General features: G+C 42.8%; 1 protein-coding gene across 2 annotated transcripts in view; it reads left to right on the top strand.

The window, feature by feature from the left end:
• Nucleotides 1-12,412, top strand: part of ZMAT4 (zinc finger matrin-type 4) — a 252,599-nt gene extending 240,187 nt beyond the window's left edge. Inside the window, exon 7 of one of the 2 annotated variants that reach the window (XM_083514429.1) lies at nt 9,818-12,412. In XM_083514429.1, the coding sequence (XP_083370555.1) occupies nt 9,818-9,836 (19 nt within the window). In that variant the 3' untranslated portion in view covers nt 9,837-12,412. The other variant, XM_083514430.1, reaches the window with a different exon arrangement.
• Nucleotides 12,413-13,022: the final 610 nt, after the last annotated feature.

The raw sequence follows: 13,022 nt of genomic DNA, 5'->3' as shown, positions 1-13,022 counted from the left end.
ATAGATTCTGGAACTGAAAGAATTAGAAGACTGTTATAATATGCACTTGAGCTCAGGGCTGGCCCACCCATGAGGCAAGGTAGGGGGCAGCACATTTGGCTTCCAAAGACTAGGAACATGTGAATGTTCCTTTGTTTCTGATATAGCTCTCCACTCCCCACCTTGTTCCTGATGTAGAACTTCACTCCCTCCACTTCCCTTCTTTCCAGGTTGGGGGTAGGCAAAATTTTGTGGTTTTCTTCAGGTACCAAAATGTCTTGAGTCGGTCCTGCTTGAGCTCATGTTTGGTCTGGGCAAAATCACAACACATTTTCAAGCTTGTTTGTGTTCCCCTCCCAGTCCCATATTCCTAAATAGGTATACTTGATGAACTTTTGAGTTTTTTAAAAAAAACTTACTTAGGTGGCTTCCTGATTGTGGAATGCTCTTCCCAGGAGCTCTTCCCAGGAAAGCTTGCCTAGTGTCTTTACTACATATCTTTAGGTGTCAGGTAAAAACATTTCACTTTTCCTAGGCCTTTGGCTAATTAAAAAAATCTGTAGCATTTTAAACTGTATTTGTGGATTATTGTATTTGTTTTTTACTATGTTATGGAAACCCAGATGGGCGGGGTATAAATTATGATGGTGATGATGTATTTTTATGTTTCAAACACCTCTGTGATCTTCAGATGAGGGTCAGTATAGAAATTTAATAAATAATAATAATAATAAAGTAGTACATTAATTTTTAAAAATTGGCATAAACTAAGTGCTCCACCGGACCTTTTGTACTGGGAATGTCAAAGAGAATTATTTTCACTAATCATGGATGCATCCAAGTGTCTTGGAAAAAATGGGAACAGTGTTAACTATTACTAAAATGTCTGATTTACAGCTCCTCTTTGACCACTTGGTTTTGATGACTCATACAAGGTTTGGTGAATGGATTTCTTATGATTGCAACATCCTGAATAAGAAATAAAAATATTAGACCCTAGCTGACCTTAACTCTCTTGGAGAATGGGAAAATACATTATTATCCCCAAATTAATAATCAGTTAACATCAGAAGACGGGTGAACTTTCTGTTGCTGCACACCCCAATCTCTGAGCACTGCAAGATTTCCAGTGGTTCCAGGAACTTTACTCAGAGTTGGTGCTTCCTTTTGGGAATGAGGCACAGCAGAGACTGTGGTATCTTTATGATATATGGTTTATTTACACATATATACAACCTGATCCTACAATGGAGGGGTTCACAACATAATCACTCCAAGAGGGTCTTGCTTCCCCCACAGCAGTAGATTCAAAACAGAATCAACCGTCATGCTCTGATGGCTCTAGCTTGCCGCCTTTACCCAACTGTAACCTTTTCCCTTCAACTCTAAAAGCTCACCTCAAACTCTGCCTTTGTCTTCTAACTCTGAGTTGAGAGAGGGGCTCATCCCATTTGCCATGTACCACAGAGCCCCATCTCTTTCCTCATGGCACGTCACCTTTTGTTCTCTTAATGGCCCATGACCCCAGGTGATTTCCTCATCACAAAACTGGCCTGGCTTATATTTTAACATTTGCTGAATCCAAAGGTTCAGTATCTGGCACCCAGATATTAACAACAGGGGAGTCTGAAATTCAGTACACAGGGGAGTCTGGCACTCACACACGCATAACAATACAATAGATTAGTGAAAACTAGAATATATTTTATTAATCATTGATTTAAACATGAGTTTATGTTTAACATAATTGCTATAGTGCAATAGTCACAATTTAAAGACGGTCCATGATCATCTATATAAAAGCAACAATTTGCACAGATGACACTGGAAACATTTCGGAATTCAAACTGATTGAATTTCAAACATTTGTAATTTTTGCTTTTGAAAGTTTATTTTGGGGGACGAATTTAAAAATAATGTAGAGTGCAGTCCTTCCCCTGCATGTTTGTAGTCCTCTGCACATAAACCCTTTGCGCAGGCATACCCACAGACATTCACAGAACCATGTGGTAGAGCTGATGCTTTATGTGCACAAGACCCCAGATTCAGTCCCTCATATAGTCAGTTGAAAAGACCACAAGTGGGGGGGGGGGGAGCCCTCACTGAGACACTGAAGAACTGCTGCTAGTCAGGCTAACCTGGAGTCCTTTAGGTGTTGAACCACAACTCCCATCACCCCTGTCGATTGGGCATGGTGGCTGGAACTGAAATTGGCTTTTCCCTGCAGACAAAGCAGAGTGAGACACAGGGGCAAGGAGAGGCCACGCCACTTGTGGAGAGGGCTGTTTGTGCTGAACGCAGGACTCGTAAGCAGCCTGGTTTCCATGGGGACCAGCAGTCAGTGGACGGCAAGAGTCATGTGCCACTCCCACAATAGGGTCAGGCAGGCTGCAGAACAGTTGGAGGAATCTTCTTCCTTGATAATAGCTGGCAGAAAGAGACCCAAGCCCTTGTGTCCTGACCCACTTTCTGAGGGGAGGGGGAGGGGCAGGCAGTAGAAACCATGCGGAAAGCGACTCATGCAAGGCCAAGCCTACTGTTAAGAGAGGCAACTGTTGCAGAGCAATATTTAAAGGCAGTGCATTGTCAGTTAATAATACTAATGCTATATTTTAACCGAATTCAGTTCTTTCATGAAAAATCTCAGGTGCCAAAATTTCTGGGGTTGGTCTTTCATTGGAGCATTCCAATGGAAAACAGAAAGGGGAGAAAAAATTGCTAATGTTCACTTATTTGTCCTGTGTCCAGTGAATACGAATGGCATTTGCTGCTGCTTTGCTTTCAGTCCACAAATAAGATACTGTATATTTTTTTATTTTGCCTTGCATTTCCTTTGCATTGTAGTATATGCGGTGGAATGTGGCTTATGTAATGTCTGTAATTAATTATGTAATTCTGCCACGGTGGATAACAAGATGATGGAACATGAATCATAGAATCATAGAATCATAGAGTTGGAAGAGACCACAAGGGCCATCGAGTCCAACCCCCTGCCAAGCAGGAAACACCATCGGAGCACTCCTGACATATGGTTGTCAAGCCTCTGCTTAAAGACCTCCAAAGTAGAAGACTCCACCACACTCCTTGGCAGCAAATTCCACTGTCAAACAGCTCTTACTGTCAGGAAGTTCTTCCTAATGTTTAGGTGGAATCTTCTTTCTTGTAGTTTGGCTCCATTGCTCTGTGTCCGCATCTCTGGAGCAGCAGAAAACAACCTTTCTCCCTCCTCTATGTGACATCCTTTTATATATTTGAACATGGCTATCATATCACCCCTTAACCTCCTCTTCTCCAGGCTAAACATGCCCAGCTCCCTTAGCCGTTCCTCATAAGGCATCGTTTCCAGGCCTTTGACCATTTTGGTTGCCCTCCTCTGGACACGTTCCCGTTTGTCAGTGTCCTTCTTGAATTGTGGTGCCCAGAACTGGACACAGTACTCCAGGTGAGGTCTGACCAGAGCAGAATACAGTGGCACTATTACTTCCCTTGATCTAGATGCTATACTCCTATTGATGAGGCCCAGAATTGCATTGGCTTTTTTAGCTGCCGCGTCACACTGTTGGCTCATGTCAAGTTTGTGGTCAACCAAGACTCCTAGATCCTTTTCACATGTACTGCTCTCAAGCCAGGTGTCACCCATCTTGTATTTGTGCCTCTCATTTTTTTTGCCCAAGTGCAATATTTTACATTTCTCCCTGTTAAAATTCATCTTGTTTGTTTTGGCCCAGTTTTCTAATCTGTCAAGGTCGTTTTGAAGTGTGATCCTGTCCTCTGGGGTGTTAGCCACCCCTCCCAGTTTGGTGTCATCTGCAAATTTGATCAGGATGCCCTTGAGTCCATCATCCAAGTCGTTGATAAAGATGTTGAATAAGACTGGGCCCAAGACAGAACCCTGTGGCACCCCACTAGTCACTCTTCTCCAGGATGAAGAGGAACCATTGATGAGCACCCTTTGGGTTCGGTCAGTCAGCCAGTTACAAATCCACTGAGTGGTAGCATAGTCAAGACCGCATTTTACCAGCGGTCTTCAGTAATGCCTTACTGAAATTTGACAAGGTGCCCCATGATATTCTTGTAAAGAAGCTGGTAAAATGCGGTCTTGACTCAGTGGATGAACTGCAGTGGAGCAGAGACGCTGCAGGGCAGAAGGGAGACTTTGCTTCTTCACACATAACTCCAGCCGCGTGATGACTGAGAAACTATCAAGGGTCACTATCTGGAATGGCACATTCTCCTGCATAGCACACCTCTATGTGCCAGGAGCCCCTTGGATTCACCACAGCAGCCAAGTGGAGCCCTCAGAACCGTGAAGAGTGCTAAGGGGTCTTTGTGGATAGAGAGTCTTCTCAGGGTACCAGGTCTTGAGGAGTGCATTTTGTTAGCCAAGTCTGGGATTGACTACCACTGTAGTTCAGGCATTAGTAACTTCACATTAGAGTTACCATACATCTGAGGAAACCTGGTCATGTCCTCTTCTGGGGGGCCAACATGCCCATCTGGGTGGATTTTTACATTTTAAAGGAAATGTCCAGGTTTTTAGGGGATTGGGGGCTTGGGCTCAGGTGGCCTGGGCTCTGGTTCAGGCAGCTCGGGCTGCTTGACATGCTGTGGCTGCTGCTAGCCCAAACCGGGAGCCCCTTTCCCTGACTCGGGTTGGCAGTGGCTCGGGCTGTCATTTTTGCTCAACAAGTGTGCTGCCAAATACAGTAGTTCTTTCCAAGGATATCAGGACAAAAGGAATGAGGTGGTGGAAGGGGAACCAAAACAGTTTTATTAACAAATAAACAGCAGGCATGCAAAGCATAAACTAAAACATACCCAACAGGGGCTACCCAATCTCCCCTTCAGCTGCCCGGAGCTCCAGGAAAAAGACCCTGACCGTTGCTCTCCCAGCATCAGGTCCTTTGACCTGGGCAGAAGCTCCCCGGGCCCCTCCCACATATGGCTTTTACTCATGATTAGCCCAGGACCCTGAGATGGAATTAATACAGAGCGGCTGAAAGTCTCCCACTACCTGCAGCCAGGCATCCAGCCAGCACTTGCAGCACAGAAGAACCCAAGAAACTATTAGTATATAAAACCCTCCACTGCTTGGAATCAGTCTACTTGCCTCATATGTGCCCACTTGATTGCTTTAATCCAAGATCATCCACTCTCTTCTAGGGATGCTTCTTTTGCAATTTTCCTCATCCTTCTAGGGGAGGAGAGCAGGAGAGTGGGCAGCAATCCTGCCACCCATCCTCCTCAGCCACAGTGCACCTCTCGCCTGGCCGCAGCTACTCTGGAGCAGCAGGAGGAGAGTGGGCAGCAACTTCTCTGCTCCTCTCCTCCTCTGGACTGTGGTGCACGGGACCTGGGGCCGGACCCCGCGCACCACCACTGTGGTGATAGTTCTTCCCCTTCACATTTTATCCTTACATTAAGCCTAAGAGACAGAGACTGGCCCAAGCTCACCCAGTGAGCATCATGGTTCCCACATCCTAGGCCAGCACCCTGAGCCCATGGCACCACTGCTAAAAGCTTCTGGGATTTAGCTTTGATTTCTCCAAAGTCGGCTCCACTAAACAGAAAAAAAGAGTGGGGGGATGCTATTCCTTAACTCACCCCCCCCCCCCCAGATTTTTAAATTTGCTGTCAAGCACAGTGTTCTCTCAGCTTTCCCAATATACTGAACCCAAAGGATGCTCATCAATGGTTCCTCTTCATCCTGGAGAAGAGTGACTAGTGGGGTGCCACAGGGTCTTGGGGCCGGTCTTATTCAACATCTTTATCAACGACTTGGATGATGGACTCAAGGGCATCCTGATCAAATTTGCAGATGACACCAAACTGGGAGGGGTGGCTAACACCCCAGAGGACAGGATCATACTTCAAAACGACCTTGATAGATTAGAGAACTGGGCCAAAACAAACAAGATGAACTTTAACAGGGAGAAATGTAAAGTATTGCACTTGGGCAAAAAAAATGAGAGGCACAAATACAAGATGGGGGACACCTGGCTTGAGAGCAGTACATGTGAAAAGGATTTAGGAGTCTTGGTTGACCACAAACTTGACATGAGCCAACAGTGTGACGCGGCAGCTAAAAAAGCCAATGCAATTCTGGGCTGCATCAATAGGAGTATAGCATCTAGATCAAGGGAAGTAATAAGTAATAGTGCCACTGTATTCTGCTCTGGTCAGACCTCACCTGGAGTACTGCGTCCAGTTCTGGGCACCACAATTCAAGAAGGACACTGACAAACTGGAACGTGTCCAGAGGAGGGCAACCAAAATGGTCAAAGGCCTGGAAACGATACCTTATGAGGAACGGCTAAGGGAGCTGGGCATGTTTAGCCTGGAGAAGAGGAGGTTAAGGGGTGATATGATAGCCATGTTCAAATATATAAAAGGATGTCACCTAGAGGAGGGAGAAAGGTTGTTTTCTGCTGCTCCAGAGAAGCGGACACGGAGCAATGGATCCAAACTACAAGAAAGAAGATTCCACCTAAACATTAGGAAGAACTTCCTGACAGTAAGAGCTGTTCGACAGTGGAATTTGCTGCCAAGGAGTGTGGTGGAGTCTCCTTTTTTGGAGGTCTTTAAGCAGAGGCTTGACAACCATATGTCAGGAGTGCTCTGATGGTGTTTCCTGCTTGGCCCCTAGGGGGTTGGACTCGATGGCCCTTGTGGTCTCTTCCAACTCTATGATTCTATGATTCTATGATTCTATGACCTTTACAAGGGCCACTAAAATCGAATGTCTTTATTGTCTGCTTTTATGACCTTGCATTTCTAGGTAGACAATGTTTTCCTCCATTGCATTCATCTTCATTCGCCTTTAAAGTAAAAATCCCACATAATCAAAATATATTCCTGAGAGATGTTCAAGTTACTCTCCCCAGTTAGATTTCCATAAAACTTAAGGACATTTTGTTAAGCACCAAAGCAATAAAGCACATCTGCCCCATTTTTTCTAAAAGATTATTATTTTGGGGGGTAATTTGAATTGCTGCAGCATTTATTAATAGCCACAAGTTTATTCTATGAGCTTCATGCTTCATGCAGAGAACTGTCTAATATATGAAAAAGAGGTCTGTAGTGCAATAATAACTCTAGCAGATGAATAATTATAAAAGCTAATTGGGATTTAAAGGCACTTTAATTTAATACTTCTGTGCTGCTAGAAAGAGGCTGGAGTAGTTCCATCATGATGAGATTTAAAGTTCTCATCTTTCTTTTTTGTTGAAAGGGGGAAATAGTTATCTTGATTTGTTTAAGTATTTTGATCACATTTTGAAAATCTGTAATGGATTTCAGGGGCATATATATTATAGTGATGGAATGACTTTTGCACCCAAAAGAAAACATTTGTTCTCTCACTGTTAGTTGTTTAGATGCTCTCCTGTGGTTTTTGGGAGGGCATCCCAGCCCAGGGGCCACCAGGTAGAGTGGGTCTCCCCCTCCAACCTCAGAGAAGATGTTCACAGATGATGTTCATGTCCAGCATCACCAACTACACCACCTGCCCTACACCAATCTGCCATCTGTGGTCCAACAGTGGCACCATCAAGAAGAAAGCATTCATTGGATCCTCCCATTCACCAGACACACACACCAAGAATGGGGGGAAAGTGCATCAGCGTTGGCGTGCCAATTGTTCTTCCCATTGCAACCAGTGGGAAGGAAAAACTGGGACAGAAAGCACCAGAGAAAAGAAGAATAGACAAAATAATGAACCCCACAGAAGGAACAATATAGAGAACATCCTTGTGTTGAGCCAGACACAGCTCACTATTTTCCACACTGCCAGTGGCTCTCCAGGGTGTCCTCTGGGGACTGTGCCTGGGACCTTCTGCTCTACACTGAGCTACTCTGGCCCTTCTGTCCTGCTGGTGCAAAACCAGCAGAGCACAGAATTTATATTTTGCTTGCCTTTATGCCTCACCTTTTCCTTCAAGGAGCTCAGGCTGGCTCCTCATTTAATCCTTTGAGGGAGGTTGGGCTGAGAGGCAGTGACTGACCCAAGGCCACCCAGTGAACTTCATGGCTGAGGAAGGATTGGAACCCTGGTCACCCACGTCCTAATTCAACCCTCTAGGAATTGGGCAGTTCACCTACCTGAGATTCTATTTCTCCAAATATATTTGTGTGTAATTTTTGCAAATTAATTTTCCCCTACATATGCATTTTTGCATGTTATTTTCACTAATATAGACATTTTTGTAGACACTTTACCCCAGCATATGCATTTTTTTTACAGGTTACTTGGCTGGAAAACTGAATTGCAAAATTGGAAGAAGTATGAATTTTGAAGGATAGCCGTGTTTCTGTTTTCATATTGTTTTGTAAAGTGCATTCATCTTTAAATGCCTACTTGCACCAGGCACCAGCCATTTTGCTCACGTGTTGGTTCCTGGCCCCTGTGCGGGTCGGCAGTGTGTGCCTAAGCCTGCTCTGCCCTGGTAGCATCCCACCCTCTTTCCGCCCCCATTCCTCCCTCTTCTGGGTCCAAAAGGACCTGTACATTGGCAGTCACATGTCAATTGGATGCGCCTAAAATGTACTCATTTCTCCCCCAGTCTCAGGCTGCATTCAGTCTTCACATGCACATGGGGATAGGGATAAACAACAACAAAGAAACAGTCTTTGTGATTGTGTTGTGCCTATGGTTGCATCAAGTCTCTCTTTTTTTGGTGTGGTGCAGGAGCTGAATGACATGGCCCCCAAACAATCTTGATAACTATATGTACAATGACACCAAGACCTACATGCAATCCTACATGTGACCTCATTGAGGTTGCTCTTTTATTTACTCCTCTTTTTTGCAGTGTTTTGTTAAAGTGCAGTGGGAAGGTACAAACAAGCAGGAAACATTGAAATGGTCCAGCAAGCTGTTTATGCCATAACACTGGAGTTAATTTGAGATTTTAAAAGGAAATTTTGCAGAGGGGGGTTGGCGGCCACATGGCTAAAAGTCCTGCAGGCAAGGAACCTGAATGGAAAGGGCATTTTGAAGATGTTGGACCCCCATCCCCAGGTAATTTGAACATTTAATATGCCAGTTCTCCCCCTCACCAGGGGAGTGAAGCATTTCACAAAAACAGTGTGTGGGCTTTGCCACAGCATGGCCACTAAGCTTATCATTTGGTTAGGTTTGTGAAATGTGTACCTCACTTCCCACTAAGTAAGTCCCAAAGCAATTTAGAACAAAAAATGTCAATGTTACAATAAAACCACAGAAACATGATTGAAAGCGGATTTAACTATGCAATAATATATATATTATGGTGCTCCCCAAAACTCTGGAAAACAAACAGCTCTCAATAACCAAAATGATGACATGGTGGGCACCAGGTTCGCCTCCCTGGAGAGAGCATCCCATAAAAAAGGGGCTACTACAGATAAGGCCTGTTCTTTGGCCCACCTCTCTCCAGAGAGCCCTCAAATTTTGTGCTTTCATTCCTGTTGCAAATGAGTAAGAAGCTTCTTCCTCCCCCTTTTTTTTGCAGCCTGAAGAACCAGTAGGAGGTCATCCAAGACAGTGACATTTTACCACCACAGTTTCTTCTCCAAAGAAGAGCTATGTTGACTATGACTAGGAGGCTTTCTGGGACAATGAGCGCTTCCTGTGTGGCATCATTAATGTGTAGCTAATCTTTGCTTTGGACAATGAATGGATTTTAATTTTATTTTTATTTTGTGGTGCATAACAAGATTCAGATGGATTTTTTTACCCTTGGAGATAAGTCTATATATATTCAACATGAAATCAAGAGAGTATGTTTAAAAATGTAAAATATATCTTCAGAGACCATTGGAATAAAATATTTTTTTCTTTTTTCATATTTATTCTTAGATTTCTTCAGAGAGTATAAGATCCTATTAAATAGTCCATGATTGTGATGTAAGTAACGAGTCTTCAGCAAGAAATAAACATGATGTCTTCACCACATTCTGCATACTTCTTGTCATCTGCACTGAGAGGGGGAGAAAAAAATGGCTCTTGACCTTTGGAATGTAGACTGGAGACAGGTAGAAAAGATTTGGAAGTAGATGGAGAGAAGCATCACTTCCTGTAGTACATACTGGAGTCATGCCCTCTGGTGTCCTTCTAGAAGTTGTTGGACTTCAACTTCCATCAGTCCCAGGCAGCATGACGAACCATCATCAGGTATGATGGAAAATTCAATCCAACAACATCTGGAAAACCACAGCTTCGCCATCCCTATCAGCCCCCTGCTCCCCCCGAAACACTGTGACCTCTGGTCAAACAGGATACCTACTTACATTTTTTCCATCGAAAACAGAAATAGGAGTGGAAATGGCTGAGGTTTGCTTATTTGCTCCGTGAATGGGAATCTAATCTATCCATACAGTCGTTCTCTGCTTCTGTTGTTGCTTTCAGCCCACAAACAATATACGCAGTAACGGATTATGCACACTGCTTTGTGTTTCCTTTGCATTGAGTTTAATGGAGTGGAATGATTTAATGACAATATAACTTAACTACATGATTAAGTAAGTTATGTGATTTTGCCACAGCAGCAGTGAGATGAAGAACTAAGTTTCTGGCAAAAGACAAACTGCAGCAGAACGGAAACACTGCTGCATGTGACAAATACAGTGCAAAACAGAAAACAATGCATTCTTACATCACTAAGCAGTGGTGAACCTGGGGTGTGTGTACACTATATGAGCAATGCCCCCATTTCTCAAACCTTCAAACCTTTTTAAAAGGTATTTATTGCCTTTCTCCAGGGGGTGCACTTACAGGCTCCTCCAGAATTTTGCACAGCAATGGAAACAACCACCACATAACAATTGCTAGCAGTTAGGGATGCAAGATGCATAGCCAGCCCCTGAGAAATGTCAATAGACATTGAAACTCTCTTGGCTTCTTTTGAGCTTCTCAGATGTTTCACCTAAGTAGTGACAAGAGACTTATTTGCCACATGAGGCAACATTGTGCTACTCTCCATATAGACTCAGAACTTACTAGAACAGACTCAGAACTTACTAGAGCCAGTGAGATCTGGATTTATTGTTGAAACAATACCACTCTGGACTCTGGACCCTGGACTCTGGTCTAGATTCTGGCAAAAGCAGAACTCTCCACATCTCTATCTTCAAGCAATGCAATATGAAATACTGTAAATGTTCTGGAATTTTGCATAATTTATAAATGCAGACATATATTCCAATTTGCTTGATTCTCCTGTAATCATTAACTGAGTTGTGGTTACAAAGGAAGGAGACTTTAGGGTCAAGGGCCCTCTGCCACATTCTTTTGGAATTTAGAGAATTGATGGGTTACGATGTCCTTCAATGGTTGTCCTAATTAAAAAAAATCAGCAGACAAGGTCACAAGGAATGCAAAAAGCCATGGAAATTTTTTTAAAAATGTTTTATATTGAACATTTTGACAGAGCAATCCTAATTATAGAAAGCTGTCATAACTGATGCCAGTTTAAGTTCTCTGTTTGGGAGGAATTTGACACACCACCATTTTTGCTAACTTCTTCCACTGGGTTGCTAGGTCACATGTAAATTCTGCCAGCTGAACAAGGGACACAGGCAGGAAAGCCCAAGAGGCCAAGATCCACCAAATCCAAGCTCATCTTGGCAGATCTTAGGTTTGAATTGGGCTGTAAAATGAACATGTTTTACATACATACATACAGAGATAGAGATAGATCAACAAGCAGAAATGATTGCCACAATTGCATAACAATTACAATTTATCTAAATACCTGAAATATTGGATCTCCAGATGCAACTGTTCAACTTATGTATTTTCATTACTCTTGGGAGTTCTTGTGACTTTGCATATTGCTTTTCTTACTCTTAGGGACCTGCTTTGTTTTAGTTGCCTTTCTAATAAGGCAGCTGCTTTCCATGAAACAAGGAGATGCTCAGAATTTCACTGTAATATCCCAGTGCTGATTCATCCTTGCAGGCATAACAGGCTTTTGAAAGTGAGAGCAATTGTGTGGAGGGTTTTTTTTAAAGCACTTAACCTAGGGGGAAATGCAAGAACATCTGTACTTCAAAAGCAGGTAACATTAAGCAGTGGAGTCTCCTCCATCCGAAGGAGAAGGTGCCAGATTTTAAACAGTCCATTTAAAACTTTATATGAGTACAGCACACTTAAAAATAAAACATTCTGGACACATGTTTTTAAACCCATTTAAGAACTTCTGGCAGCAAGGGAGACATAACATGAAAAATTAAAATCAGGATTGCTGCCAATGTTTCTACTTGTACAGTGATTGCCAATGCCATCCAAGGGAAGTGAACTTATTAGACCTGCTCAACTTTGCTGAATGCTTTGTTGGAGGCACCAAAGCAAAAGCAGTCAGGTTCTATCACAACATACAACAAACTCCCCTCATTGCCCAGAGCAATGAGCCAGACTGAACCGAAAGCTTTTACACAGGTCACCATACTGCTTTTCTTTTTTAAAAAAATATAAATATTTATTAAGGTTTTTACAATGTTACAAAATGAAAAACAAAAAAACAAAATAAAAATAGTTAAAAACAATTCAATCTTTTCATCACTTATCTTTCATTTACTTGTTTCCCGGACCTCCTCATACCTCCCCTTTTTGTATTCCAGTTCAATTTATTAGTTCAGCAATTCCTTTCCCTCCTTATTTTATCCTGATCTTTAATCTTGATATATTGTAACCTAAATTTACCTGTTAAGAATCCTTTTTTTTTCATATTCTTTTATACCATTACAGCTAGAAACCCCTTAACTTCAATCCAACATCATTCTAACATTCATTAATTTTACAATATTTCTGTAAATAGTCTTTAAATTTCTTCCAATTTTCTTCTACCGACTCTTCTCCCTGGTCCTGGATTCTGCCAGTCATTTCCGCCAATTCCATATAATCCATCAGTTTCATCTGCCATTCTTCCAGAGTGGGTAGATTTTGTGTCTTCCAATACTTTGCAATAAGTATTCTTGCTGCTGTTGTAGCATACATAAAGTTCTGTCCTTCTTTAACACCGATTGGCCAACTATGCCCAGAAGAAAGGCCTCTGGTTTCTTCA

Source organism: Podarcis liolepis, assembly GCF_965112155.1.
Source record: "Podarcis liolepis genome assembly, chromosome: 7".
NCBI classification, from domain to species: domain Eukaryota; kingdom Metazoa; phylum Chordata; class Lepidosauria; order Squamata; family Lacertidae; genus Podarcis; species Podarcis liolepis.
This window is presented reverse-complemented; position numbering and strand designations above follow the sequence as displayed.